The sequence below is a fragment of the Bactrocera neohumeralis genome, chromosome 5 (assembly GCF_024586455.1).
Source record: "Bactrocera neohumeralis isolate Rockhampton chromosome 5, APGP_CSIRO_Bneo_wtdbg2-racon-allhic-juicebox.fasta_v2, whole genome shotgun sequence".
NCBI lineage: Eukaryota > Metazoa > Arthropoda > Insecta > Diptera > Tephritidae > Bactrocera > Bactrocera neohumeralis.
Genome location: NC_065922.1, coordinates 8,107,592 through 8,132,732, shown reverse-complemented (window position 1 = coordinate 8,132,732; position 25,141 = coordinate 8,107,592). Strand labels below are relative to the sequence as shown.

Here is a 25,141-nt window from a genome sequence, read left to right as displayed (position 1 = left end):
ATATGTATATCGCTCATGATTACAAGTAGTGGAAAAAGTAATATTTATAAATATTTACTGTACTGTATTCGCGCCAATTCGATAGTCCAACTGAAGCATAATACATATTTACTACCTCTGTTAGGGTTTCAAGGTAAAAAAATACTTTTTTTACGAAATTATTTCATAAATATGGATTGAGTAAATTTATTCGGACTTTTGTACATTATTGAGCACACTTTTGACAATATAGGGTAATCGAATCACACTTTGAAGCTCTGACTCTTGAATACAATATTTAAATTATTTATCTCTTAATATCTTCTACAGTGACTGATTACTTTTCTAGTATAATTTTGAAAGACTTTTTTGGCAAATTACTCTGGTTAATTCTTATCTTGCAATCATGAACAATTTTTCATTCGCGTTCCTTCCACATTTTTTACAGTTTGGCTAGCACTGCAACAATTTACGCCTATCTTGGTGAATTCCATACAGATAAAACACGCTCACGAGCTATTATGGGATCAGCATTCATATTCGCACTTGGCGCAATGATTTTACCAATGATCGCTTTTCTAGTCATTAATCGAGATTGGGTGCTGCCTTTGTCATTTCTGGGCATAGATTACAAGCCTTGGCGTCTATTTATAATCGTATGTGGCATTCCAGGATTTCTTTGTGGATTGTCACTCTTTGTATTACCCGAAAGTCCAAAATTTCTGCTTGCCATTGGAGAGGAGAGCAAAGCAATTGAAGTATTGCAAAAAATGCACCGCTGGAATGGTGGAAAGGAAGAGCTCATTGTAAGTAATGGGAATGTGGGAGTATTTTTTTGATTTATTTTTTAAGGGAACGCTTTCAATTTTTACCAATTATTTCGTTTACTGACACAGATTACACATATTTTGCCCGAGGATGACGCTGCAGTCTCCACATTGAAATTTAACAAAAACTTCGATTCGAATTCGAATTTCGCACTTGTATTTTTGCAAACGATGTGGAACCAAACGGCGCCACTGTTCCAACGCAAGTATTTACGAATCACAATGATCATTTGCCTTATACAATTTTGGTTGCTTGTCGTCACCAATGGCCTGTATATGTGGTTCCCGCATATTATGAATAGTGTGGCCGCGTTCATGCAGGAACACCCAGGCGAGCACAAACAAATTTGTGAGATTGTCTATGACCATCAAGAAGGCTTATACAATACTGATGGAGTGAGTGGCAACACCTTGAAAAAATTTCAATTGATTTAATTGAATTTTGATTTTTTTGCATTTCTAGACCATCGCCTGCATCGACAAGCTGGAGGACTCTACATATTATTATTCTTTCATCATGGAAATATTGTATGCCAGCTCATTCGCATTCATTGGCTTTGTCATAAATCGTGTGGGGAAACTATTAATTCTTTGTAAGCATTTGTACTACAAGATTTTGAAACTAAAATTAATCCATAAAAAATTATTTCAGTTATTACCTTAATATTCTTCACAACCTGTGGCTTAGTATCGGTCTTCATAGTCGATCCAGCTGTAGCCGCCTACCTCTATGTGCTTTTTTTCTTGGTGGGCGTGGCTATATATGTGCTAAGTGCAGTTACAGTCGACTTATATCCCACACACCTGCGGTAGGTCAAAAAGTGAGCTAGCAATCGAAACGCATTCTAATTTCGCATTTATTTTAGCGCCATGGCGGGTTGTATTTCGCTCATGGTGGGTCGTTTGGGCAGTGTAGTCGGCGCTAATATTGCCGGCGTCCTGATGAGTCATTACTGTGAATGGAACTTCTACATTTGCTGCGGTGCTATGTATGTCTGCGCCTTTCTCGCACTCCTGCTGCCACGTAAGAGTCCCGATGCGGCGGTCAAAAGTGAAGCGTGATCGTTTGTTCATAATTCCTTAGTTCTTAGCGTGATTTTAGTTATTTCCGTTAATGTATCTCGTAAAGAATTTAGTACAAGTTTACGTGCATAGATTTAAACGCATATATATATATATATATATATATATATATATATATATATGTATTATTTATTTCATAGCTTAGTAACTTAAGTCAAGTAAAACGATTAGCCCCGTAACCATTTAACTAGAGTTTTGTAAACTCTCACAATAGTGATATTAAAAATTTATTAGAATATAAGTTAAGTGATGTATAGATTTTTAAAAATAGACTTAGGTTTTTATAAAAATATGGATTTTTTATATGCGATTATATGGTTTTCTAGGAAAGGAAATAAAAATTAAAATAAATTTGAAAATATTTGTGCCCAAAACTAATTTAGATTCGGAAAGTTTAATTCACAATCTTAGCTCCAGCCATTTCTCCTTCTTCTTTATTGGCGTAGACACCACTTACGCGGTTATAGCCGGGTTTATAACAGCGCGCCAAACGTCTGAAACCTCGTTTGGTTCGGAGAGGTCCTTCCCGATCCTGACGGAGCTTTTGATATTGCTCAACGTCAGTTTACATAGCCGTATTAGTTTCGCAGATATACCAAATTCAGACATAGCAGCATAAAGACAGCTTCTCTTCGGACTGTCAAAAGCAGCTTTGAAATCGGTGAATAGTTGGAGTGTGTAGCGCGGGTCTTTTAAAAGATTTGGTGCATGGTTAATATCTGGTCAGTTGCTTATTTTCCAAGCCACACTGATAAGGTCAATCAGTTTGTTGACGGTGGGCTTTAATTTTTCACACAGTACGCTTGATAGAACCTTATACGGAATGTTGAGGAGGCTTATCCTATAGTAGTTAGCTCAGATTGTCGGGTCTGTCTTTTTATAGATTAGGCAGAGCCTAATTCGCAACTTTTTTGTTTCAGAAAATTTTTATTTTGACCGTGTTGTAAAGGAACGTTATGTTGAATCGACCATTTGATCTTTCAAATTTTTATTTTGACCGTGTTGTTACTAGGTTATGTTACAATGGAGACCATGATCGTGCAAAATGAGAAGAATCTGAATGTATTTGAAAACTGATCGAACTCAACATGAAGCGTTTTTAGGAAGCGTTTCTTCAAGCTAAGTTTTGTTCAATCGTTAATTTCTCGTGACGGTTCTGGCAAAAATATGGCAACGATATTAGACGAATCTGATTTTTTTTTACTTAAATTCCAGACTTTACTTAATTTCCGGACTGACTGACAGTTTTTCACTGACTTCTGGAATTTAAGTAAAAAAAAATAGACAGAGAGGCATGGCAGACGGCGAACTCCTGCTCATAAAGTAATTCTAATAATGAGAAAAGAAACTCTTGTCTAGAGAGTAATTTAATACTGAAAAACTCTAACTGGAAATCTTGAAATCTTTACAATCTCTAGATTAGATTAGATTGGATTGATAGACGAGGAATGCGCTGCGACTTTAGGTCTATTGTGCTCTCTCCTAAATCACAAAGACTCACCAAGCCCCGGCATATTGATAAAGTCCAAAATACTGTGTATATGTATATCTGCTAGCGAGGCGATGTTGTCCCTATTTGAAAACATGGATTCAAAGACCTACAACCTGCATCTTTAGACCGCTATGCAGTTTATTAGCAGGTGTTGTGTTCCTGTCGCAGAACCGGCAATTTATGCGAGGTTGTTGTACAATCTCTCACCGCATAATATTTCTTAACTGAAGCCTTTTTTGTGAGATAAACATATCTGAAGTACGATCGCTTTCAAATTTTATGACTCTTTAAGATCATTAACAAAATTCATGAAAATCGGAGCTTTTAAAAAATGGCCCAATTTTCTACAAACAAACTGCCTATGTATAACGATTCGTTGCGAAATTGGGGTTAGCTAACTATTTTGAAACCATCGCTTTTGTAGAATCGTGACACATCTTGTTATATTTAGAGGCATCTCTATTGATAATCTCAAAAATGCTAACTGGGTGTACAAAATATATGCGAGTTAGAACTGGTTCGTTAATTAATAAAATTGTATTTAATTCAGATTCATTGCAGTTGCTTAAATATTGGCTTGATAAAATAAATATATTATATTAGGAAGTTAGTAGATATTTGACTGTGCATTCAGAATAATCAAATTAGGATTGGTCCTTTCAATTAAGGCGCTCAGTGTTGCTATAATAATTTTACTTGTTTTCATGAAATGGGTAATTAATGTGCATATATTTATGAAAATATAAACAGATGATAATTGCAATTAGAAAACATGAATATTTCTTGCCGCGAAATGTTACTATTTTATTTATATTCACACATACAAATAGTGCTTAAAGTTCGAAGTAAAAATGGCAAATTTATCAATAAAAAAAATAAACAAGTTTGTTAAGTGAAATTTTGCATTCGTTGTTGGTGCACTAATAAGTGATCATAAATGTTATAGTGTTTGCAAAATAACTCGAAATTTTTTTTATTAAAATAAATGAATAAAATTAATGTGAAATTTGAGATATAAATAAGTTTGTTCCCGAATGGATAAATATCACTAGCTAGACAAGTTTATGCTGGAAAAGCATTTCTCAATTGAAAAAACTAGCAGAAGAGCACAAATTGAGAGCGCAAGAATCAGAGAGAACTGCTGGTTTCTGCTAAAGAACCTTTTGCTAGCAAAAAGTCAGCAACTCTTTTATGAAGAAGCAAGTCATATCGAGAAACAAACAATATTTAACGCATTTATTTTAATTATGTTCAGTTTAATAGTTTTGTGAAACTAAAAATTTAATCGGTTAATTTTCAAGTGTTAATATGTGATTATAAAGACCAACGTTCTGATATTTTATTGCCAATTTTTGCTTGTTTTACGAGCTTTTTTTCATTTTTTCCTTTTCTTTTTGAGAGTAAATTTTCCCATTCCTCTCCTTCCTAATGGCTTGCAGCTACTAGTACTTCAAAAACAAACCTACTAATTATCCGTTATTTGAGTTAAAAGTGGTGATCTATTTCGAGGTTCCCTATTTTTTTTTTAAGTAAAAACACAGAAACTTCAAACTTATTGGGGAATGTTTATTATCATTCGAAAGAACATTCTTTGGCATTTATTTTTTGAAAGTTATGTTTTTCAAATGTTGTCCGCGGCTACATCTCAGACGGTCCATTCGTTGAGTCCAATTTTCGATAACTCGTTCGAGCATTGACTGGCGAATGACACGCATGATGTTTGGCTTGAAGTCATTAACCGAAGCGGGATTGTCCGCATAAACTTTAGACTTTACGTGTCCCCACAGGAAAAATTCCAACGGTGTGATATCAGACGATCTTGATGGCCAATCGAACGGCCCAAAACATGAAATTATCTGCTCACCAAAGTGTTCTCTAAATAAATCCATTGATTGATGCGATGTGTGGGAAGTGGCGCCGCCTTGTTGAAACCAAATGTCGCACCAAACCGTTACGTTTTCTGAATGAAATGGCAGCTCTTGAATCTTTTCACCGTCTTCGTGTACACTCTCAGCTACGGCTGCTATATTTTCTTCACTGCGTGCTGGTCGTGGTCTATTCGGTCGAATATTATTCAATTATGAATGCTGGATCTCAAGATAAGTGATGGTGTTGCGAATAGTAATAAATAGTTGGGCGAAGTTCGGGGAACACATTCTTTACAGAAAGTGAATATTCGCAATAAAATTGAACGATTTATGAACGTTGTTCAGGCGTAAGTCTTTCCATGATGAAATGTCAAACAATACTGAACAAAAATAACATGATCAACCGTTAAACTCTTAAAATTTGAATGACAACCAGCTGGTGAAATATTATGTAACATAAATATTCCTTTGAATTTGCTTAAGTTCTCTTAAATACAAAATTTAAATTAGTTAAAATTGTAACCCTACCTCTCATTACTTGATTACTATAATTATTTCTCAATTTCTACATCCCATCCACTACTAAAACGTGAAAAAAATATAAACAGCCACAACAGTTTTCACACAAGATGCCAAAACAGTGAACCGGGTTCGAGAGCCAGGTACCTACACCTTCACTGAAGCATTGGCTCTAACAAGTAAGTAGAGAAATAGAGCATAAAATGTAAACTCTCATACACCTGGAATGTTTCGCCCGCAGATTTTGGCAAATTCAACTATGTTTTGATTTTCATCTCCGGCTTGGTGACGGGCACACTGGTGCTGGAGACCACATCAATAGGCTTTGTGCTGCCCATCGCTCAATGCGAATTGCAACTGACCAATCGCGACAAGGGTATACTCAGCGCCATCAATTTTGTGGGTATAATCGCTAGTTCACATTTGTGGGGATTTTTTGCTGATACCAAGGGACGTCGACAGGTTTTATGGTCCACTTTGCTGGCAGCTTTTGTGTCCACTGTTTTCTCCAGTTTTGCGCACAATTTTTGGACGATGGTTTTACTGCGTTTCATCAATGGATTTTTGTGAGTATCAGTATTTTCTCAGTATCGAGCAAAGATATAGCTCAAATGATTTTGTTTTTAACTGTGAATGAATGGCTTATTTATTGATATTATTATTTTTTGAGTTTCGGCTCGCAAAACTTTAAATACGTTTTCCTCGTAACGCTGTTTTAAGAGCCGATGAGGAAAATTTTTATGAAACGTTGAAACGATCAACATTTTCACACGATCTTTTTAGATATGTATATCATTTTTGATAGTAATTTTGATGTTTTAAGCCACTCTTTATGTAAACTGTTTCACAAAAAACGAGCGTTTTGGCAAGCTGCAAAAATCAAAATTTTGTTTAGTTCTTCGACAATATAAGGTTATGTTAGGCAGTTCATCTCTTGTAAAAATACAATTTTTTGGTTTTGGGATTTGAGATAATTTCTGGAAGAAAAATCTTCCTCACTGCAAACACAGGTTTTTGGCGGTGCACCTGGAGATCGGCTACAGAATCAATGGAACACAAAATTTTTTTTAAATGAATCATCTATTATATATGTAATTAAATTATGTAAACATTCTACTTGCAAGTGAACATAACCCCTCAAATAGTTCTTTCAAATTAGCAAAGCTCTATAGGTATGTATTTATAGAAATAGTTCCCTTGAAAACATATAACTATCAATTGTAGTAAATTTCATTAAGAATTTTTCACTTCATATATATACATATATGTATATTTAATCGATTAGTGTGTCCAGCACTGCTATCATTTACGCTTACCTCGGCGAATTCCATGCACCAAAAACACGTTTCCGCGCAATTATGTGCTCAGCAGTCATACTTTCCGTTGTTGCGATGCTTCTGCCGATGATCGCTTACTTGGTGATAAATCAAGATTGGGTTTTGCCTTTAACATTTCTACGCATAAACTATAGACCATGGCGGGTCTTTTTAATCGTATGTGGTGTTCCCGGATTACTTTGCAGTATTATAATTTATATTTTGCCCGAAAGTCCAAAGTTTTTACTGACGGTCGGTGAGGAGACCAAGGCCATACAGGTGTTGCAAAAAATGCACCGCTGGAATAATGGAAAGGAAACACTTAGAGTAAGCTAAACAATTATAATATATGTATATATGTATACTCTTTTCACGAACAAAATCCTTTTTATGATTTATACACTATCGCTCTCACAGATTACACATATTCTCCCAGATGATGACACCTCGTTCATAACACCGAAATTGAACAACTGCGATTCGAATTCGAATTTCGCACTCGTATTTTTGCAAACGATGTGGAGTCAAACTGCGCCACTATTCCAACGGAAATATTTTCAAATTACGGTAATCATTTGTAATATTCAATTTTGGGCATTAGTCGCCGCCAATGGCCTGTATATGTGGTTCCCACAAACAATCAATGGTGTGGTGGCATTCATACAGGAACACCCAGGCGAGCACAAACTAATTTGTGAAATTGTCTATGACCAGCAAGAAACGTTATACAAAACTGATGGAGTGAGTAAAATTTCTTGTAAGTTCGTTAAACCTTGAAATTCTTAACTTTACTTTTAGACGATTGAGTGTGTGAATAAGCTGGAGACCCACACATTTTATTACTCGCTTATTATGGAAATACTTTACGCCAGCTCATTCGCATTAGTGGGTTTTATCATAAATCGTGTCGGAAAAATATTGATTCTTTGTAGGTCCTTCGTACACGATTTGCATATCAGTAGAAATAATAAAAGAATTTTACAGTTATTACCATAATATTATTCACATCCTGCGGTTTAGCTTCTGTCTTCATCGTCAATCCAGTTATTGCCGCCTACCTGTATGTGCTCTTTTTCGTGGTGGGCGTGGCAATCATTGTGCTGAATGCTATTACAGTAGATCTATATCCAACACACTTGCGGTAAGCCCATACATAGAAAGATTTACTTAAGCAAATTCCAATTTTTTCGTAAAAATAGCGCCATGGCTGCATGCATATCACTTATGGTGGGTCGTGTTGGAAGTATAGCCGGGGCCAACGTTGCTGGAGCTTTGATGGGTCAGCACTGCGAATGGAATTTCTATATCTGCTGTGGAGCTCTGTTCATTTGCGCTTTTCTTGCTTTACTGCTGCCACGTAAAAAAGTCCATGGTGAATCGTAAACAGCTTGTAAACTTTAAAAACTTTAGGCAAAGCTCTTGGTGAAATTAAGGAAAGCACATCTTAACTTCAAAGCAAAGGCAAAAAACAGTTATTATTTATTTTATACAAAATGTATGAACTTCTTAAAAAATAACTAATAAATGTATATTAAAATAATAATACGACAATTATATTCAGATATACCTATGTATATACCATCTGATCAACTTTGACCCGGACTTACAAAAAATACATTTTCATGTATTCCAATAAAAATATTTTTTATAGTCTTCAAAATACGCTCGAATTTATTTCGGTTTCGACTCATTTTGTTGAAGAGTCATTTTAGACAGTTTCGACGTCATATTCATAAACCCACGTCTCGCCAACTGTAATGATGCCTATGATGAGTGTAGGGTCTGTAGCTACGCTGTTAATCATTTCTCTTGAGACCTCGATGTCATTTTTACAAAAGATTCCGGTCGTTTGGTAGAATTAAAATTCGATGGAATGATCTAACTGATTGCAAAACTGCAAAGCTCATGTGCAACTCGGTTGACGAAAATACACAAAGTTCCTACTCACTCTTGATTAAAGAGACTGTAGGAACATATGTATATGAGAAACATCAAGAACAGGACACCAGGGAGGCAATGGAGCATCTCTTGTCTCACACGTGCAAGTTAACGCTTCAAACATTTGGGGACTTACGGTACGAAACACTGGAAGATGTGTCGATTATGAGACCGGAGAACTTAATACAATTCACCATAATCGCAGGCATCCTGAAGGATAACTACTTCTCTTGAACTACGTAACAGCACTCCATCTGGCATCCCTAAGGACCAAAACTGGTCTATACGTGGCTCTCAAGCATACCATATTAACCAAACCTCACTTTGGTACGCGAGGATGGAGTCATGTGTAGAAGTTCACGCAAGTGAGGAAAGTTCTCTGATCGCCATTCACTTGGGAGTGGCCAGAAACGATTCTTTTACACATGGCTCAAGCAGCTCACTACTTCCGGTCTTTGACCAAGTATCCTCTGGGTAGCCTAAGAACATCTGTTCGAAGGCGAGCTAATGTGAGAAGGCGACACATCCCCTACATAGGATTGTGCGCTGGGTTTGGGAACGGCCACGTAAAAAAACACCTTCAATGAAAGGAAGCAACAAGCCTCGGATGAGAGACCCCCCTTTTGATGACGACCATTGCAAACTTTGGTACGCGTCGTTAGGTCTGCTTTCTCCAGAATAAATAAGGAAGCGAAGCAAATGGGTCTGGTAGTGAACGAGGACAAGACGAAATTTATCCTGTCATCAAACAAACTGGCGACTTGGCTCCCACATCACTGTTGACAACGTCTGGTGTGTTTAACGTGGGTACCTGCTGACGACAGCCTTACTCCACGGCGCTCAAAAGCACAACGGATCAATACAACGCAGAATAACTCTTGCCAACAGGTGCTCCTTTGGACTGAGTAGGCAATTGAGACGTAAAGTCCTCTCTCGAAGAACAAAAACAAAACTCCATCACTCATTATTCCCGTCCTGCTATGTGGTGCAGAGGCATGGACGATGACAACATCTGATGAGTCGACGTTACGAATTTTTGAGAGAAATATTCTGCGGAAGATTTAAGGTCCTTTGCGCAATGGCCACGGCGAATACCGCATTCGATGGAACGATGAGCTGTACGAGTATTCGACGTAATACCCGCCTGGGGAAGCAGAAGAAGAGGATGACATCCATTCCGTTGGGAAGACCAGGTGGAGAAAGACCCGCCTACACTTGGAATCTCCAATTGCCGCCAAACAGTGAAAAGGAAGAATGACTGGCGCGCTGTTGTTAACTCGTAAGCGGTGTCTACGCCAGTAAAGAATAAGAAGAGCTTTGGTACGTAATCTAGCTTGACACACTTCATCCACGCTTCGTCCATGAAGCAAAAATCAAATTTTTTAATAGTAAAAAGAAAGTTTACTAACTTATGGAGATCAACCTTTACACGGACATAAAAAACGAGTCCGGACATAAAAAATGCCTGTACCAATATTGGAACAAATCGATTTGATTTACACGTGCAATTTCAGTGAGCCATTCCCAATTAAATTTGATCAGAGAGTGTCTACTAGTAGAGAATTGAACGAATTCCCACAAAAAATTAATAAAGAGCATAAAGACGAAAGTTCATTTTTGTTTACAAACAACAAACTTACAAAAATGAGAGCAAACATTCATGATAATTGATGAGTATGTTATACTTACATATGTACATATGTATATATTCACATTTTATCAGTACATACATATGTACATATGTATGTATGTACATACTGCTGAACATTCTGTCTGGAATTCTGTTTTACACTCACACTAAAAACGAATCATGCAAGCTTAAATATTCTAATTTTAGAAATTATAGTTAGTTGTTAGGAGGATTAGTTGTTGGTTCCGGATTGATAATCATATCGTCAAGGGGTATCAGTTTCGCACACAATTCTTTTGATAAGCTTATGTTATGAATAACAGTATAGCCAATAATCTACAATTGCTTTCGTCTAGCGCTCGGAGGATACTCCATCGATAGTATTTCAGCGTAATGTAGACGAGTTGTCGAAGACCTAACTTACAAATTTTTATACAGCAGGCAGTAACGATTGACGCTTAACAGTGATCACAATTATTAAAAATGTTATGTTCTCTGTTGTTACTTTGTCTTTCAAGTAAACAGCTGAACACGTTTCATCGTGTTTGTGCAATCTGACTACGGCTTGTCGGGAAAAGCCTTTACTTTGTTGGTGATGTAGAAATTTCATATACATACATATGTAAGTCGATTATTTACATACATATGTATGTGCCTTCATGTGAGTATCAATTTTTGAGCGATAAATAAAGAATTATTAAAACAATCAACATTGATATAACATTTGCAGGAAAATGATCGAAGGTAAATAAACGAAGGTAGTGCTTAAACTTTCTATTTCTACTCACAATAAGCAGGTGTTACCTGGAGCGCCGTCCAAAAAACGGGTTACTTTTTACAGGTATGTTGTTTTTTCGCATTAGCTTTTTTAAGTTCCTTCGCTCAATCTTACGATTTGTGAACTAAATAAATGTTTGAGTACGCACTATAATGTATTAAATCGACACTGAGAGCGAAACTTACGAGTGTTCATTAAATACTCTAATGCACTTTGCGAAAATGATTTTCAAAGAGAGTATTATGCAGTTTGCTCACTAACAAAAAACGATGTTAAACAAATTCAAAACAAAAAAGTTTTAACTTTCACAGTTTCTATAGATTCTATAGTATAGAAATACCGGCACTAACAAACTGAACAAAGCTTTCTTCGTTAAAGTTTTGTTTTTAATTAACTTAAAGCTTTTACGTTAATATAAAGTAGAAGTGTAGAATCTGTACCAGAGAATGTTAATAATAAAAGCAAACCGTTTTGCAGACAAGTATTTGTATATTTATAATCGCTCTATGTACTCGTAGAATGCTTAAACTACGAGTACAACAATTTAGTGCAAAGCTACGTTATCGCTTTCTCAGTCTCATTAAGCTCAACAGCGCTCAGAGCGATCTATGGATGTTTGTTATGTTGAAAAACCCTTGTAGTCAACAAGTGTCTTACGGTGGACCTGAGAAGTGAGAGATTATAAAATTTCGCTGACTACAGACATTAAAACAAATTGAATATTATCGCTGTTTGCATATTCGCTTGTATTCGTATCCTCCTTTATAGCATACCTTACCTTCATTTTCTTCCATTTACCTCCATTTTGTGTAATAACATTATGTAGAGATAACACAAATGATTACGTTTGTAATAGAAAATATTTATTAATGGCATTCCTGCTTCTGCAATACATACATACTTTGTATTTATTCTAATATAAAATTGCATAATACATAAACTGTGACACAAAACTAGCGATCTTTGATGGCAAGATTAAATACAAATTTATTTGATACTCTTAATTAGCTTTCAATACATCTTTATTTATGACACCAGGATATGTTGTGTACTTCGGTGACTTTCCGGTCAATGCAATGAATTGCTCAGCAACTTCGACTGCCACACGCACCTGTGCCTCAGCTGTGCTGGCGCCCAAATGTGGCGTCGCTACCACTTTCGGATGCGCGATCAACGCTTTGGTCACCTCCGACTTTGGCGGCTCTTCAGGGAACACATCAAAGGCGGCGCCACCGCAAATGCCAGTTTCGAATGCATCTAAAACGGCTTGCTCGTCAATAATACCACCGCGTGCCACATTCACCACCTTAACGCCACGCTTACACTTCGCCAGCGTTTGAGTCGAAATCAAATTCCTAGTCTGCGGTATTAGTGGTGTGTGTACGGTGATATAATCGGCTAAGGGCCAAATGCTATCCAATTCCATTTTTTCAATGCCTGCTGCGCGTGCCTCTTCTTCGGTTGTTATCGGATCGTAGCCAATCGTACGCATACCCCATGTCTTCATGCGTATGGCAACTTCGCGTCCAATGCGTCCTAAACCGATGATCGCCAGCGTTTTGCCATACAATTCCGTGCCACTGTACAACTTGCGATCCCAACGACCCTCCTTCAAGCTTTGTGCTGCCGGCACAATTGGTCGCGCCAAAGCGCCAATTAGCAGACAAGTCAGCTCACAAGCTGAAATGGAATTTCCTCCTGGTGTATTTAATACAACCACACCATGGCTTGTAGCTGCAGCCACATCAATATTGTCGACTCCTGCGCCAGCGCGTCCCACCGCCTTCAACTGTCCACCGTCTGCGGTACCTGCCTTGATAACTTCAGCTGTTATCTTGGTGTCCGAGCGTACAATGACCGCATTTATTATAGTTATTTAGGATATTTTGAAAAATAGTATATAAGGTTTCCAAATTTAAAAATAAAATCAGAATGAAAGATTTCTCACTCGACGAAAGACGGTTTGAACTCCCCCCACCAGCGGTAAGGTTGACAAAATCTTTGTTGAGTTTTAAATAAAATGCGTAATTTTTACAGATTCCCTTCTGCTAAAGAGTAAAACACTGTTAATTCAGATTCTGTCGTCGTGAGGTGAACGTCGAAGCTGAACCTGCTCATATAAATGGAATAAAACTTAACAGAAGGCTTTAGTTATAAGCCGCGCTCAGAGCTGGACAGACGTTTACATATATATTTAGCACAAACGATTTAAACTCGGACGCTCATCTAATCATTCGCTTTTATACGCACCGACAGAGAGGTTACTACAGTTCAAAATGCCTGTTGATATTAAAAATGTATTGATCTGTGATGCGGTAGATAAAGCTTGTGTGGAATTGCTACAAAATAATGGCATAAATGTGGACACAAAACTAAAATTACCCGTTAGCGAACTATGCGCTGTGGTGAAAAATTACAATGCGGTCATTGTACGCTCGGACACCAAGATAACAGCTGAAGTTATCAAGGCAGGTACCGCAGACGGTGGACAGTTGAAGGCGGTGGGACGCGCTGGCGCAGGAGTCGACAATATTGATGTGGCTGCAGCTACAAGCCATGGTGTGGTTGTATTAAATACACCAGGAGGAAATTCCATTTCAGCTTGTGAGCTGACTTGTCTGCTAATTGGCGCTTTGGCGCGACCAATTGTGCCGGCAGCACAAAGCTTGAAGGAGGGTCGTTGGGATCGCAAGTTGTACAGTGGCACGGAATTGTATGGCAAAACGCTGGCGATCATCGGTTTAGGACGCATTGGACGCGAAGTTGCCATACGCATGAAGACATGGGGTATGCGTACGATTGGCTACGATCCGATAACAACCGAAGAAGAGGCACGCGCAGCAGGCATTGAAAAAATGGAATTGGATAGCATTTGGCCCTTAGCCGATTATATCACCGTACACACACCACTAATACCGCAGACTAGGAATTTGATTTCGACTCAAACGCTGGCGAAGTGTAAGCGTGGCGTTAAGGTGGTGAATGTGGCACGCGGTGGTATTATTGACGAGCAAGCCGTTTTAGATGCATTCGAAACTGGCATTTGCGGTGGCGCCGCCTTTGATGTGTTCCCTGAAGAGCCGCCAAAGTCGGAGGTGACCAAAGCGTTGATCGCGCATCCGAAAGTGGTAGCGACGCCACATTTGGGCGCCAGCACAGCTGAGGCACAGGTGCGTGTGGCAGTCGAAGTTGCTGAGCAATTCATTGCATTGACCGGAAAGTCACCGAAGTACACAACATATCCTGGTGTCATAAATAAAGATGTATTGAAAGCTAATTAAGAGTATCAAATAAATTTGTATTTAATCTTGCCATCAAAGATCGCTAGTTTTGTGTCACAGTTTATGTATTATGCAATTTTATATTAGAATAAATACAAAGTATGTATGTATTGCAGAAGCAGGAATGTCATTAATAAATATTTTCTATTACAAACGTAATCATTTGTGTTATCTCTACATAATGTTATTACACAAAATGGAGGTAAATGGAAGAAAATGAAGGTAAGGTATGCTATAAAGGAGGATACGAATACAAGCGAATATGCAAACAGCGATAATATTCAATTTGTTTTAATGTCTGTAGTCAGCGAAATTTTATAATCTCTCACTTCTCAGGTCCACCGTAAGACACTTGTTGACTACAAGGGTTTTTCAACATAACAAACATCCATAGATCGCTCTGAGCGCTGTTGAGCTTAATGAGACTGAGAAAGCGATAACGTAGCTTTGCACTAAATTGTTGTACTCGTAGTTTAAGCATTCTACGAGTACATAGAGCGATTATAAATATACAAATACTTGTCTGCAAAACGGTTTGCTTTTATTATTAACATTCTCTGGTACAGATTCTACACTTCTACTTTATATTAACGTAAAAGCTTTAAGTTAATTAAAAACAAAACTTTAACGAAGAAAGCTTTGTTCAGTTTGTTAGTGCCGGTATTTCTATACTATAGAATCTATAGAAACTGTGAAAGTTAAAACTTTTTTGTTTAACATCGTTTTTTGTTAGTGAGCAAACTGCATAATACTCTCTTTGAAAATCATTTTCGCAAAGTGCATTAGAGTATTTAATGAACACTCGTAAGTTTCGCTCTCAGTGTCGATTTAATACATTATAGTGCGTACTCAAACATTTATTTAGTTCACAAATCCTAAGATTGAGCGAAGGAACTTAAAAAAGCTAATGCGAAAAAACAACATACCTGTAAAAAGTAACCCGTTTTTTGGACGGCGCTCCAGGTAACACCTGCTTATTGTGAGTAGAAATAGAAAGTTTAAGCACTAGTGCAAGTATAACCTCAGTTTTGTGTAGTGAGAACCGAAGTGAATTAATATACGTCAACGAGTTAAACCGAAATTCGGTCTGCACAATCGTTGGATTTCACAAAATTTTAAAAGTGCTCTAAAGAGGCGCTGGACCTTTCCCTAAGACATATTAGAAAATGCTGCTGAGTTAACAATCCTTCGGAACAGATCAAAATAAGGCTTGTGAAGATTAAATATTAAATACTTGAATCTGTGATATTCTGCTATGAGATTTCTAAATCACGAAACATTTCGAACAAATGTTTACAGGGTTTGTCCGGAAAGTAATAGGACTGATTTTCTTCCGCCGCGACTGTACTTTGGTGCGTGCGCGCACCGACTGGATTCGGTAGAGGGCGTTCTTAGTAGGTCGTTAGCCTGGTCAATTGTCTCCGATCACCTGCAGAGTCAAGACAAACATTTTCTCGCGTGTTTCTATGAGTGGTGCAAGCCGAAAATGCAGCGTTCGTTAGATCAGAGATACGCGATTAAATTCTATGTGAAACTCGGAAAATCTGCGACAAAGACGTTTGATATGATCAAGCAAGCTTACCCAGATGTTGCTTTAGCAAGAAGTGGTGTGTTTCGGTGGCACCAGACCTTTTTGGAGGGCCGGGAAGAGGTCTTTGTCTTTTTTGACATCAAACGCATCGTCGTCCTTGAATTTGTTCATCCTAAACAAACCGTCAACAACAAGTTTTACGTGGAAGTCCTCAAGAGAGTCAAACGAAGGGTCAATCGGGTCCGATAAGACATCGCAGCCGATTGGAAGTTGCACCACGACAACGCATTGGCTCACACCGCCTTTCTTGTGAACAGCTACTTAACCAAGGCCGGCATCCCATCACTTCCACAGCCGCTCTACAGCGCAGATGTGGCCCCACCCGGAATTTTTTTGTTTCCGTGCTTGAAAAGGCCGATGAAAGGCAAACATTTTTAGATGACAGAGGGAATCCTAGCACCTAGCATGCACCTCGTCTCTCAAGGCTATTCCGGAGAATGCATTCTGTGGCACCTTTAATGCTTGGAAATTGCGAGGGCAGCGCTATATCGACGCAGAAGGAGCCTATTTCGAAAGTTTTTAAAGAATTGTAACGATGGACTCAATAAATTTTTTAAATCGACTCGGTCCTATTACTTTCTGTATTTCTTCGTTTGTGAAAAATCGAATTCAGCTTCGGAAGTTCGTAAAAAAAAATATTGTTTAAATAAACTGCTTTAGAAAGAAAATAGAAAATATGTTTAAACTTTTGGAACATGTTATGTTCATCGAGCGGATTGTAATTCCCTTAAATTTTGGAATAACATTTACAATTCTATATGTCTGAACTATAATCATGCCCACTGCCATAGAATGATATTAATCAAAACTATTACCTATGCGATAAGGCCCTAACGAACAGCTCCAAGTATGTAAAGTCAGGTAGGTCAGTTACATATAACGGTGTGCTTTCGAGAGTTTACTTATTCGGTAAGAAAAATGGATTAGGTCGGTTCATATTATACGAAATATGATTCGATGAAATATACTTGTATATAACGACATCACTTACACAAAATAAAAAATAACTTATCTTTATACACAAAATACATAAAACAGCAGCAAAACACATACAAATACATAGAACTTAAGTAAAGATGTATAGACACGTACCTAACACGCCTAATGGTGGAAGCAATCATACCGTTCTCCTTATGTGAGATATTACTTAATTCTAATCTCTAATTTGGACATGCAAGTTTATTCCCATTTATTTATAATATTGATATGCCTTATCATTGTTAAGAGGCCAATATGCATGTTTGACAACATTGTTAACAGACTCGTGTAGCGGATATACCCCGAATCCGAGTGACAGGCAAAACGTCAAAGCTCTGAGCAAATCGCACCGACTGCCACTGCGGTAAGAGCAACACAGTATTTATACACGCTCTGCCACCACAAAAGAAGTCAAACGTATAACAGAAGTCTAACTATAAAGACCGGCAGCTAATATATAGTGCAAAGCGTATTATAACCGACAAAGTTAATTGCGTTAAAATTTTCAAATTATTTTAAATAATGGCAAGCAAAGGCAAAGTGGGAATTATTGGCAGGTGAGGACATTTAAAATCATATTTCTCGAAAAAATTATAACAAATTAAACGCATTAATATTTAGTGGTCTTATTGGACGTTCGTGGTCTATGTTATTCGCTTCCGTTGGCTACTCAGTGGTGCTATACGATAGTGTACCAACTCAAATTGAAAATGCTTTGAAGGAAACGGAAAAGGAGCTCAAATCCTTGGAAGCTAAAGGCTTGCTACGTGGTAAACTAAATGCCAGCCAGCAGTTCGCACTCATGTCGGGCACAACTGATATTAAAGTATTGGTGAAAGATGCTATATTCATACAAGAATGCATACCCGAACGCTTGGATTGGAAACAGGCACTTTACAAGCAATTGGATGCAGTTGTTGAAGAGCAAACCATACTCTCCAGCTCCACAAGTACTTTCCTGCCATCGTTATTCTCGAAAGACTTGAAACACCAGTCGAATGTAAGTAAATTTATGCGCTAATTACATTTTATAATCCCAAATTGTAACTGTAAGAAAAAGCAAACAAAAAATGTGTTGCTCAACAATGCATGAAAACTAGTTTGTAGAGCATTCTAAGCAGCAATCAGCTTTAGGTAAAATATTTGGACATATGTACACATTTTCACCTTGATTTGACTTACGAACTGACGTAAATTCATTCACTCTGCTCATTGATAGGATGATATATTCACGTTATTAGAGTGTACTCTAATTGACTGAATGAATTATTGGTTACAAAAAAGTACCTGCAATAACAAAAGAGCGATCAACATAAATTAATTAAGTATATATTTATGTATGTATATGTATGAAAAAATACATACATATGTATATATTTACACATATCCGTTATATGCATACGTATACATAATTTCGATTAGCCAATTGAATTTTACAATCAATATAAGAGCGATAACACTGATTGAACTACCCTCTAAGTCACCAATCAAATTACTAACAATAACCAAAAGTTTATACAACAATGCCATAAAGACGAACCCACAAAGTCACAAATGTTCACACAAAACGACGTCAATCATTCATAGTTTCACACAAAACAGCATCAATAGACTGCGCTGGTGAGATTAAAAAGAAATTGGAACAAATTGTGGTGATCTTAGGAAGAATCAAAAAAAATAAATAAAAACTCATAAATTGATTGTGTGTTTGCGTAATTGAGCGCGTCATTAATTAAACACAAGTGCCATCTTTCTAACACTTGCTTGAGTGTCAGATAACAAATTGTTTGTTATCATTTTGTTTATTCACAAAAAAAGCTATAGAAAAATAAAAATAAATATGTAGGTGTTTGGATGCATGTACACTCGCATTTTATATGGCATACAAATTTTGATAAGATATAAGAAAAAATATATTTGTATTAATATGGCACCATTTTCAAACATAAAGAGGAGAACATGCCGCTGATCACTTGCGCTTCTGCTGATCTCTGAAATTATACTTTCGGATAACATTTTAAGCAACGCAACTTAGCAAGGTGACTTAGATAAGAAAAATATATTAGTTTTCCATGCATAAGTCCATTATCATATCAGCACTGCTACAGATTTACCTTAGTTCCGTAGTACTTATGCTCTAGTATCGTGTTGCGCTCTTGAAATGACCCTATCTGAAGTGGCTGTTCTTTTAGGAAAAACATTTGAATGGCACGGGCGCCAAGCGTGCATTTAAAGTATCGCGTTATTTCAACCGTTTGCGCAAGTGGATTGTTGATAATCAAAAAAACTCAAATTAAATTTAATTGCAAATTGATTAAATATTTGCTAGAATGCATTAAAAACATTGGTATCGTAAGACCGTATTGTCAGATGATTCATAAATAGCAAGACGGAGCAAATACAACTTTGAAATTGTACTACAAACTTTTTAAAAGACTGTTACCTTATATAAATTTGACCGTTTTAAACCTTATTAATAAATGTAACTTTCCAGTGACAAAAAAAGTTATGTATTTATAAAAAACTATACACAGCTATAATACCCTTCACAAATAAAATGGCTTTCCATACTAGAACTTGATTTGGAATGTTAAATTTTTATGGCAGCTGTTGCTATAGTGGTCGGATATCGGCGGTTGCGACAAAAGAGCAGCTTCTTGGGAAGAAAAGGACTAAATACTAATTCGGATGATTATATTTTAACACTGTAAAAAGCAAAATGATATACCATTAATTTTATTCCTAAAATACATTTTTCAACTAAAGGAGTATAACTTAGAGAAATTAAAATGTTTATTAATCAAACAAGCAAGCAATCACGTCCTGCCTTTTTATAATAATAATATACCAAATTTATTTATTTTTTAAAATAGGTAATAGTGTCACATCCCGTCAATCCACCATACTATGTGCCTCTGGTAGAGGTTGTACCCGCTCCTTGGACAAAACCAGAGGTAATGAAAAAGACACGCGCCATTATGGAGGAAATTGGTCAGAAGCCCGTCGTTTTGAGTCGTGAAATCGAAGGTTTCGTACTGAATCGCATACAGTACGCTATATTGAATGAGACTTGGCGTTTGGTCGACAGCGGCATTGTCGACGTTAAGGATGTGGATAGTGTAATGTCCGACGGTTTGGGTATGCGTTATGCTTTCTTGGGACCACTTGAGACGGCGCATTTAAATGCCGAGGGTATGACCAATTACTTCGAACGCTATTCAAACACCATGTATGCAGTAAGTCAAACTATGGGACCAACACCGAAAATGGAAGGCCCAACAGCGGTGGAGATCGCGAAACAATTGGAAGTTATGGTACCGTTAGACAAGTTGGCTGAACGACGCACCTATCGTGATAATTGCTTAACACAGTTGAGCATTTTGAAGAAAAAGCTGAATGAATAAAATGTCGTGTTGAAAGTATATTAATATGAATGAAATGTAAATATATCTGTTGAATTTATACGTTGTTTTAGTAACGTTGATTACATTTATTTGAATTATAAACTCATTTAACAACTTTTTTTTTTTAAATTCAATTGTAATACATACGTACATATGTTTATATAAATCTAATATTGTAGCTTACAAAAAACGCTATTCACTTATCATGTTTGTATGTATGGTATTTGTTGTATATCATGAGCTTTTTTTAAACATTTATTATTCTTAAAATGGGAGCTTCTTAAGGGATATACTATGCTCCACGCTCTTAATGAGACATACATAAATCATTTACTTATGTTGCATGTAAATAAATACTTAAATGCTAGCGAATGAACGTAATTTCTTTTTTTTACTATTTTACTTTAAAACACATATGGTTGTAAATAAATACGCTTAAGTAAATTTAAGTATACAGGTATTTAGTTGAGTAGGTAGTTAATCGGTTTCTTTCGAGATTTAAAGCGCCTTACATATATATTAAGTAAATAGCGAGATAAAGGATATTTTTCCAATTTCTTATAAACACGCAAAGATAATTAATTTTGCTTCATCAATAATCTAATTAATCCAAGGCAATCAAGAATAATTGATTCCAAATTTCTGTTTGGGCTTTCATTTTATCTTAGAACTACATTTTGAAATTCGAAAAAAAAATCGTGAAACACACGTACTTTTCATTGCTGATTAAAGTAAGGTTAGTTAGCTCTCGTTAACTCGCACACCTAATTAGGTTATGTAGTAAGTACTTGTAAAAATTCAAAATACTGTTAGCAGACATGAATAATATACATAATATTAAATTGTTCGACATTTTTCATGATACAATCACTGAAAGGCAATAAATTCGCTAAATGGCCAGTTGGAGAAATAGGCGCCATTTCGCTTTTTTTATAACGATTGTAGTCAACATTTTTAAATGTAATTATGAATAGAACTTTGATAATATTTATATTTCAATATAGCACATTTAGTACGAGCAAAGTATCCCGTTTATATTACTATGCCATTGTATATTTAACGGTTTAACTTTGCAAGTTGCAGAATAGAAGTTATTGTCAATTTTTTGTTTAATTATTATTATTAATTTTTGTTGAACCAATAAATTTCAGTTGGATAACTGCATTTGCTTTTGTCGTTGCTACTACATATTGCTGTTGCTGACATGCATACGTATATATTTTTATAAATACTATGTTGCTTCTTGCAGCTTAATATTACTAACGGCAGCACCCTAGAAGTGTTCATACATACATCCACGTGCACACAACTATTGTTACAGTTTTTTAAAAAAATTTTGCAGTATTTTCGAAGGTGGCATTAAGTTTGTGAAACACACATCCATACATATTCAGTTTTTGTATGTATTATAAATTCTTTTTGCCCAAAAATGCTTCGCACATAAAAAAACTAAAATAAAATGATGTGGAGCAGCTTGACTGTGTGGAAGAAGAAATGTATATTGCTATATTGCTAATAAGGAACCAAAGCGCACGTAAGAAAACCTAGGCATAAGCTTTATCAATCCGTTTCCTTGAAGGAGAAAACACTAAACGGAATTATGTTCAATTCTGAACTAGGCAACATTGCCACAAATTATATGGGGAATTTTTTTGTCTGCAAATATGCATTTCTTTTGCGGATAGCATGTTAAAAAAATAGCATATTGATCAAATAAAATGCTATTGCATAGGAATATAAAATTTTATATAATAAAAATTATTAGGCGACCAACTGGAATTTATAATAATCTCATGAATGGACAAATTTACATTATTCCTCAAAAAAATTTATTTTATAATTTTTTTTTAACAAATCCTAAACTATTAAAATTCATCAGAGAATGTACTTAAAGATAGAATGTAGGCAGAAATGAGAATAAAAACAGCAGCAAATTTATTTATATAAATAAATACAGAAAATGCATAATGAAAGTTTATACCCTTTACTATTACCGATGCCTAGTACGTAAAGATAATTGTAATCTAAGTGTCATAAAGGTGAAAAACTTTTACAACCTCAACTGATTGCAATATACATACTTGTCTACACACGCCGAACTAAGCCCCAAAATATACTTACTGCCAAAGATTTGCTAAGTTCTGATTTTTATTAAACTTTCAGGGTGGTGAGCAAAAGCCAAAAAAAAAAATATTTATTTCTTAAAACATATTTAAATCAAAATGAAAATACTAAAACCGAATGTTGAAATTCGAAAAATAATAACATAAGGCTCAAGTTATGTTTAACTGGTTGAGATCAATAAATTTGTTTGGTTACCACCCGCTTTTGTAACACCTTCTTCATCATAGTAACTGTGACTGTGACAGTGTATAGGTTTATCGCCACAACTAATGGAAGTTATATATTTGTAGCATGCCTTTTTTCTATTGCCGATATGTATGTACGTATTTATAACTAACCATTGATATATTACTTGCATGTGCGGTATTATAAATATAGTAGGTGTACTTAGTTTTTTTTTTATAGTACTAGAAAGGTTTGAACCCGCACACTGTATATGTTGGCTTTGGCATAATATATATATGTATATATATATATATATATATACATATATATATATATATATACATATATATATATATATATATATATATATACATATATATATATATATATATATATATATATGAATATTAACTTACTTTCAACAAAATATATTGAAGATGGCATGTAATTTACTAACTTGATACGTCCATTTTAAATGCATTAATTTTATCCTTGAGCTGTTGGCATAGTGTTAGGCCAACAGTGAACAACACAAGCACCTCGTTAAGCCAACCGACTGAGCATTCAGCCTGAGTGGCCTCCATTTTCATAGTTCCCTGAACGTTTAACAATTGATAAACAGCTACAATGAGTTTGTGGCATTGTAAAAAGAAAGATATTGCTTGATCTTCTGGTAGGTTAGGTGTTAGCGATTTCTGTAATTTAAAAATATGTTATTAATAGTTACTTTCGTTAATATTAATTTGATAGCAATTACCATATTTCGCCCCTTCATAAGTTCATCTATTGCCTTTTTCTTTGGTATTATTAGACTAGTTCGACCACGCTGCAGAGCTCCTATCAATTCGCCAATTATTTGAAGCACTTCCTCACGAGATCTAAAACAAAAAACCAATTCAGAAAGATGTCACCATGAAAGGAGGATACGTAAAGAAAAATTACTGCCCTGTTTATACGTACTTGAATGCATAATTGCCGTCAACATTATCAATATGATTGATAGCTTGTTGTAGATGATTTGCAGCATCTTGCACCTGTTGAAGTTTCCATGGGGCATCGGGTGTTATGGACGTACGTTGCACTTGGCTGGATGCACGTTTCAATTTGTAACTAATATCCTTGAAAATACACAAATTATTTCGTACTGGCAAGTCAATTTTAAAAATATTATCAAAATTACAGCTTGAGTTATGCTGTCGCCAGTGAGCGTGACGGAACACTTTAACTGATCCTGTGCAGCCATTAACACAAACTTTTCAGTACGTTTACCCTCGTTGTCTGGAAAACATGGTACCGGAAATCGTCTTGCGCACTCCTGTAATGTTAGATAAATGTACGAGTATTAACCATATTTAGGTACATAATGTCACATTTCATATGCACTAATGTTTTACTTTTTTAACTTTTCTTTAAAAGTTATAACTGAAAAACAAGTTCTTTGTTTTTAAAGCTTTTTTCCCACTATTAAAGGATCAACAATAAAAATTCCTCACCACTAGAATCTCTCGTAGTTTCTTAAGTATGGCGTGAACCTCATCACGCATAACCCACTCAAATTCGGTTTGCTGAAAAAGAGAAAAGTAATTACAATTTAATTTAATTTTGCAGACAACAGCAATTGTAGAACGGGCGCCAACTTTTACTTATTGATTTTTGCCACTGCATATACTGATTACCGCTGGTGAAAAGAAGTAAATTTATATCACATCTTGAGTGCAATGGTTAAATCAGTGTGAATAACTTATATATAAAAAGATATATGTATGTATTTATTTCAGAAAATTAACACAGATTCTTTTGTAGTAGTTTTATTCGTTTTGGTTTTTTAGTATTGTTTTTTCCTTTTCAATTATATTGATTATTTTATTCATGATTTACGATGCGAAAATAATCTATATATTCAGCTGCTTGTATTCGACTCTATTGACCGTAACTCATTATGAGCCGACATGTTGGCCTTTCATCTTGTCCTTGCAATTGCAATTCGTTTACACAATCATTAAAAAACTTTAGTTTTATTCATTTTTTTAAAGAAAACTTACAAGATTTTTAATTTCTTCAACTTCGGTGTCTTCCATTGTTTGTGTGCGGATGACGGAATGACGTTTGACAGACGTTAGCGTTAAACAAAGTGGAAAACCAAGAAAAAGCGCCGAAAAAAACTAATA

The 25,141-nt window shown here is 35.9% G+C and overlaps 6 protein-coding genes and 1 long non-coding RNA gene across 9 annotated transcripts in view; 4 read left to right on the top strand and 3 right to left on the bottom strand.

The window, feature by feature from the left end:
• Nucleotides 1-2,267, top strand: part of LOC126758175 (synaptic vesicle glycoprotein 2A-like) — a 39,280-nt gene extending 37,013 nt beyond the window's left edge. The window contains 5 exon segments of the mRNA XM_050472286.1: nt 428-785; nt 876-1,202; nt 1,270-1,399; nt 1,459-1,615; nt 1,673-2,267. Coding sequence (XP_050328243.1) covers nt 428-785; nt 876-1,202; nt 1,270-1,399; nt 1,459-1,615; nt 1,673-1,868 — 1,168 coding nt within the window. The 3' untranslated portion in view covers nt 1,869-2,267.
• A 1,705-nt stretch (nt 2,268-3,972) lies between these two features.
• Nucleotides 3,973-8,627, top strand: LOC126758301 (synaptic vesicle glycoprotein 2A-like). 2 transcript variants are annotated; one of them, XM_050472527.1, is made up of 9 exons: nt 3,973-4,094; nt 5,858-5,947; nt 6,010-6,167; nt 6,231-6,334; nt 7,054-7,411; nt 7,502-7,825; nt 7,883-8,012; nt 8,069-8,225; nt 8,284-8,627. In XM_050472527.1, the coding sequence occupies exons 1-9, from the start codon at nt 4,091-4,093 to the stop codon at nt 8,465-8,467; spliced, it is 1,509 nt and encodes a 502-aa protein (XP_050328484.1). In that variant the 5' UTR covers nt 3,973-4,090; the 3' UTR covers nt 8,468-8,627. The 2 variants fall into 2 exon arrangements, with proteins under 2 accessions (XP_050328484.1, XP_050328483.1); XM_050472526.1 differs by having other exon boundaries at nt 6,010-6,334.
• Nucleotides 4,927-7,166, bottom strand: LOC126758310 (uncharacterized). The gene is made up of 2 exons (XR_007666841.1): nt 7,085-7,166; nt 4,927-5,629 (listed from the first exon to the last, which is right to left on the bottom strand). It is a non-coding gene; the product is annotated as an uncharacterized LOC126758310 (long non-coding RNA).
• Nucleotides 8,628-12,271: 3,644 nt separating the features above from the next.
• LOC126758174 (D-3-phosphoglycerate dehydrogenase-like) lies at nt 12,272-13,294 on the bottom strand (the record flags this gene model as incomplete). The annotated part of the gene is made up of 1 exon (XM_050472284.1): nt 12,272-13,294. A coding segment is annotated over one exon (864 nt), but the record flags the coding sequence as incomplete, so codon positions are not given.
• A 205-nt stretch (nt 13,295-13,499) lies between these two features.
• LOC126758305 (D-3-phosphoglycerate dehydrogenase-like) lies at nt 13,500-14,870 on the top strand. Its single transcript, XM_050472535.1, has one exon. It carries the CDS (start codon nt 13,707-13,709, stop codon nt 14,709-14,711), a length of 1,005 nt encoding a protein of 334 aa, XP_050328492.1. The 5' UTR covers nt 13,500-13,706; the 3' UTR covers nt 14,712-14,870.
• Nucleotides 14,871-17,565: 2,695 nt separating this feature from the next.
• Nucleotides 17,566-21,065, top strand: LOC126758306 (lambda-crystallin homolog). The gene is made up of 3 exons (XM_050472536.1): nt 17,566-17,837; nt 17,902-18,280; nt 20,154-21,065. The coding sequence occupies exons 1-3, from the start codon at nt 17,803-17,805 to the stop codon at nt 20,682-20,684; spliced, it is 945 nt and encodes a 314-aa protein (XP_050328493.1). The 5' UTR covers nt 17,566-17,802; the 3' UTR covers nt 20,685-21,065.
• Nucleotides 20,730-25,116, bottom strand: LOC126758307 (protein rogdi-like). 2 transcript variants are annotated; one of them, XM_050472537.1, is made up of 6 exons: nt 25,016-25,116; nt 24,467-24,538; nt 24,154-24,288; nt 23,934-24,091; nt 23,731-23,851; nt 20,730-23,668 (listed from the first exon to the last, which is right to left on the bottom strand). In XM_050472537.1, the coding sequence occupies exons 1-6, from the start codon at nt 25,049-25,051 to the stop codon at nt 23,426-23,428; spliced, it is 765 nt and encodes a 254-aa protein (XP_050328494.1). In that variant the 5' UTR covers nt 25,052-25,116; the 3' UTR covers nt 20,730-23,425. The 2 variants fall into 2 exon arrangements, with proteins under 2 accessions (XP_050328494.1, XP_050328495.1); XM_050472538.1 differs by lacking the exon at nt 25,016-25,116 and adding an exon at nt 24,617-25,004.
• Between the last annotated feature and the right edge of the window lie 25 nt (nt 25,117-25,141).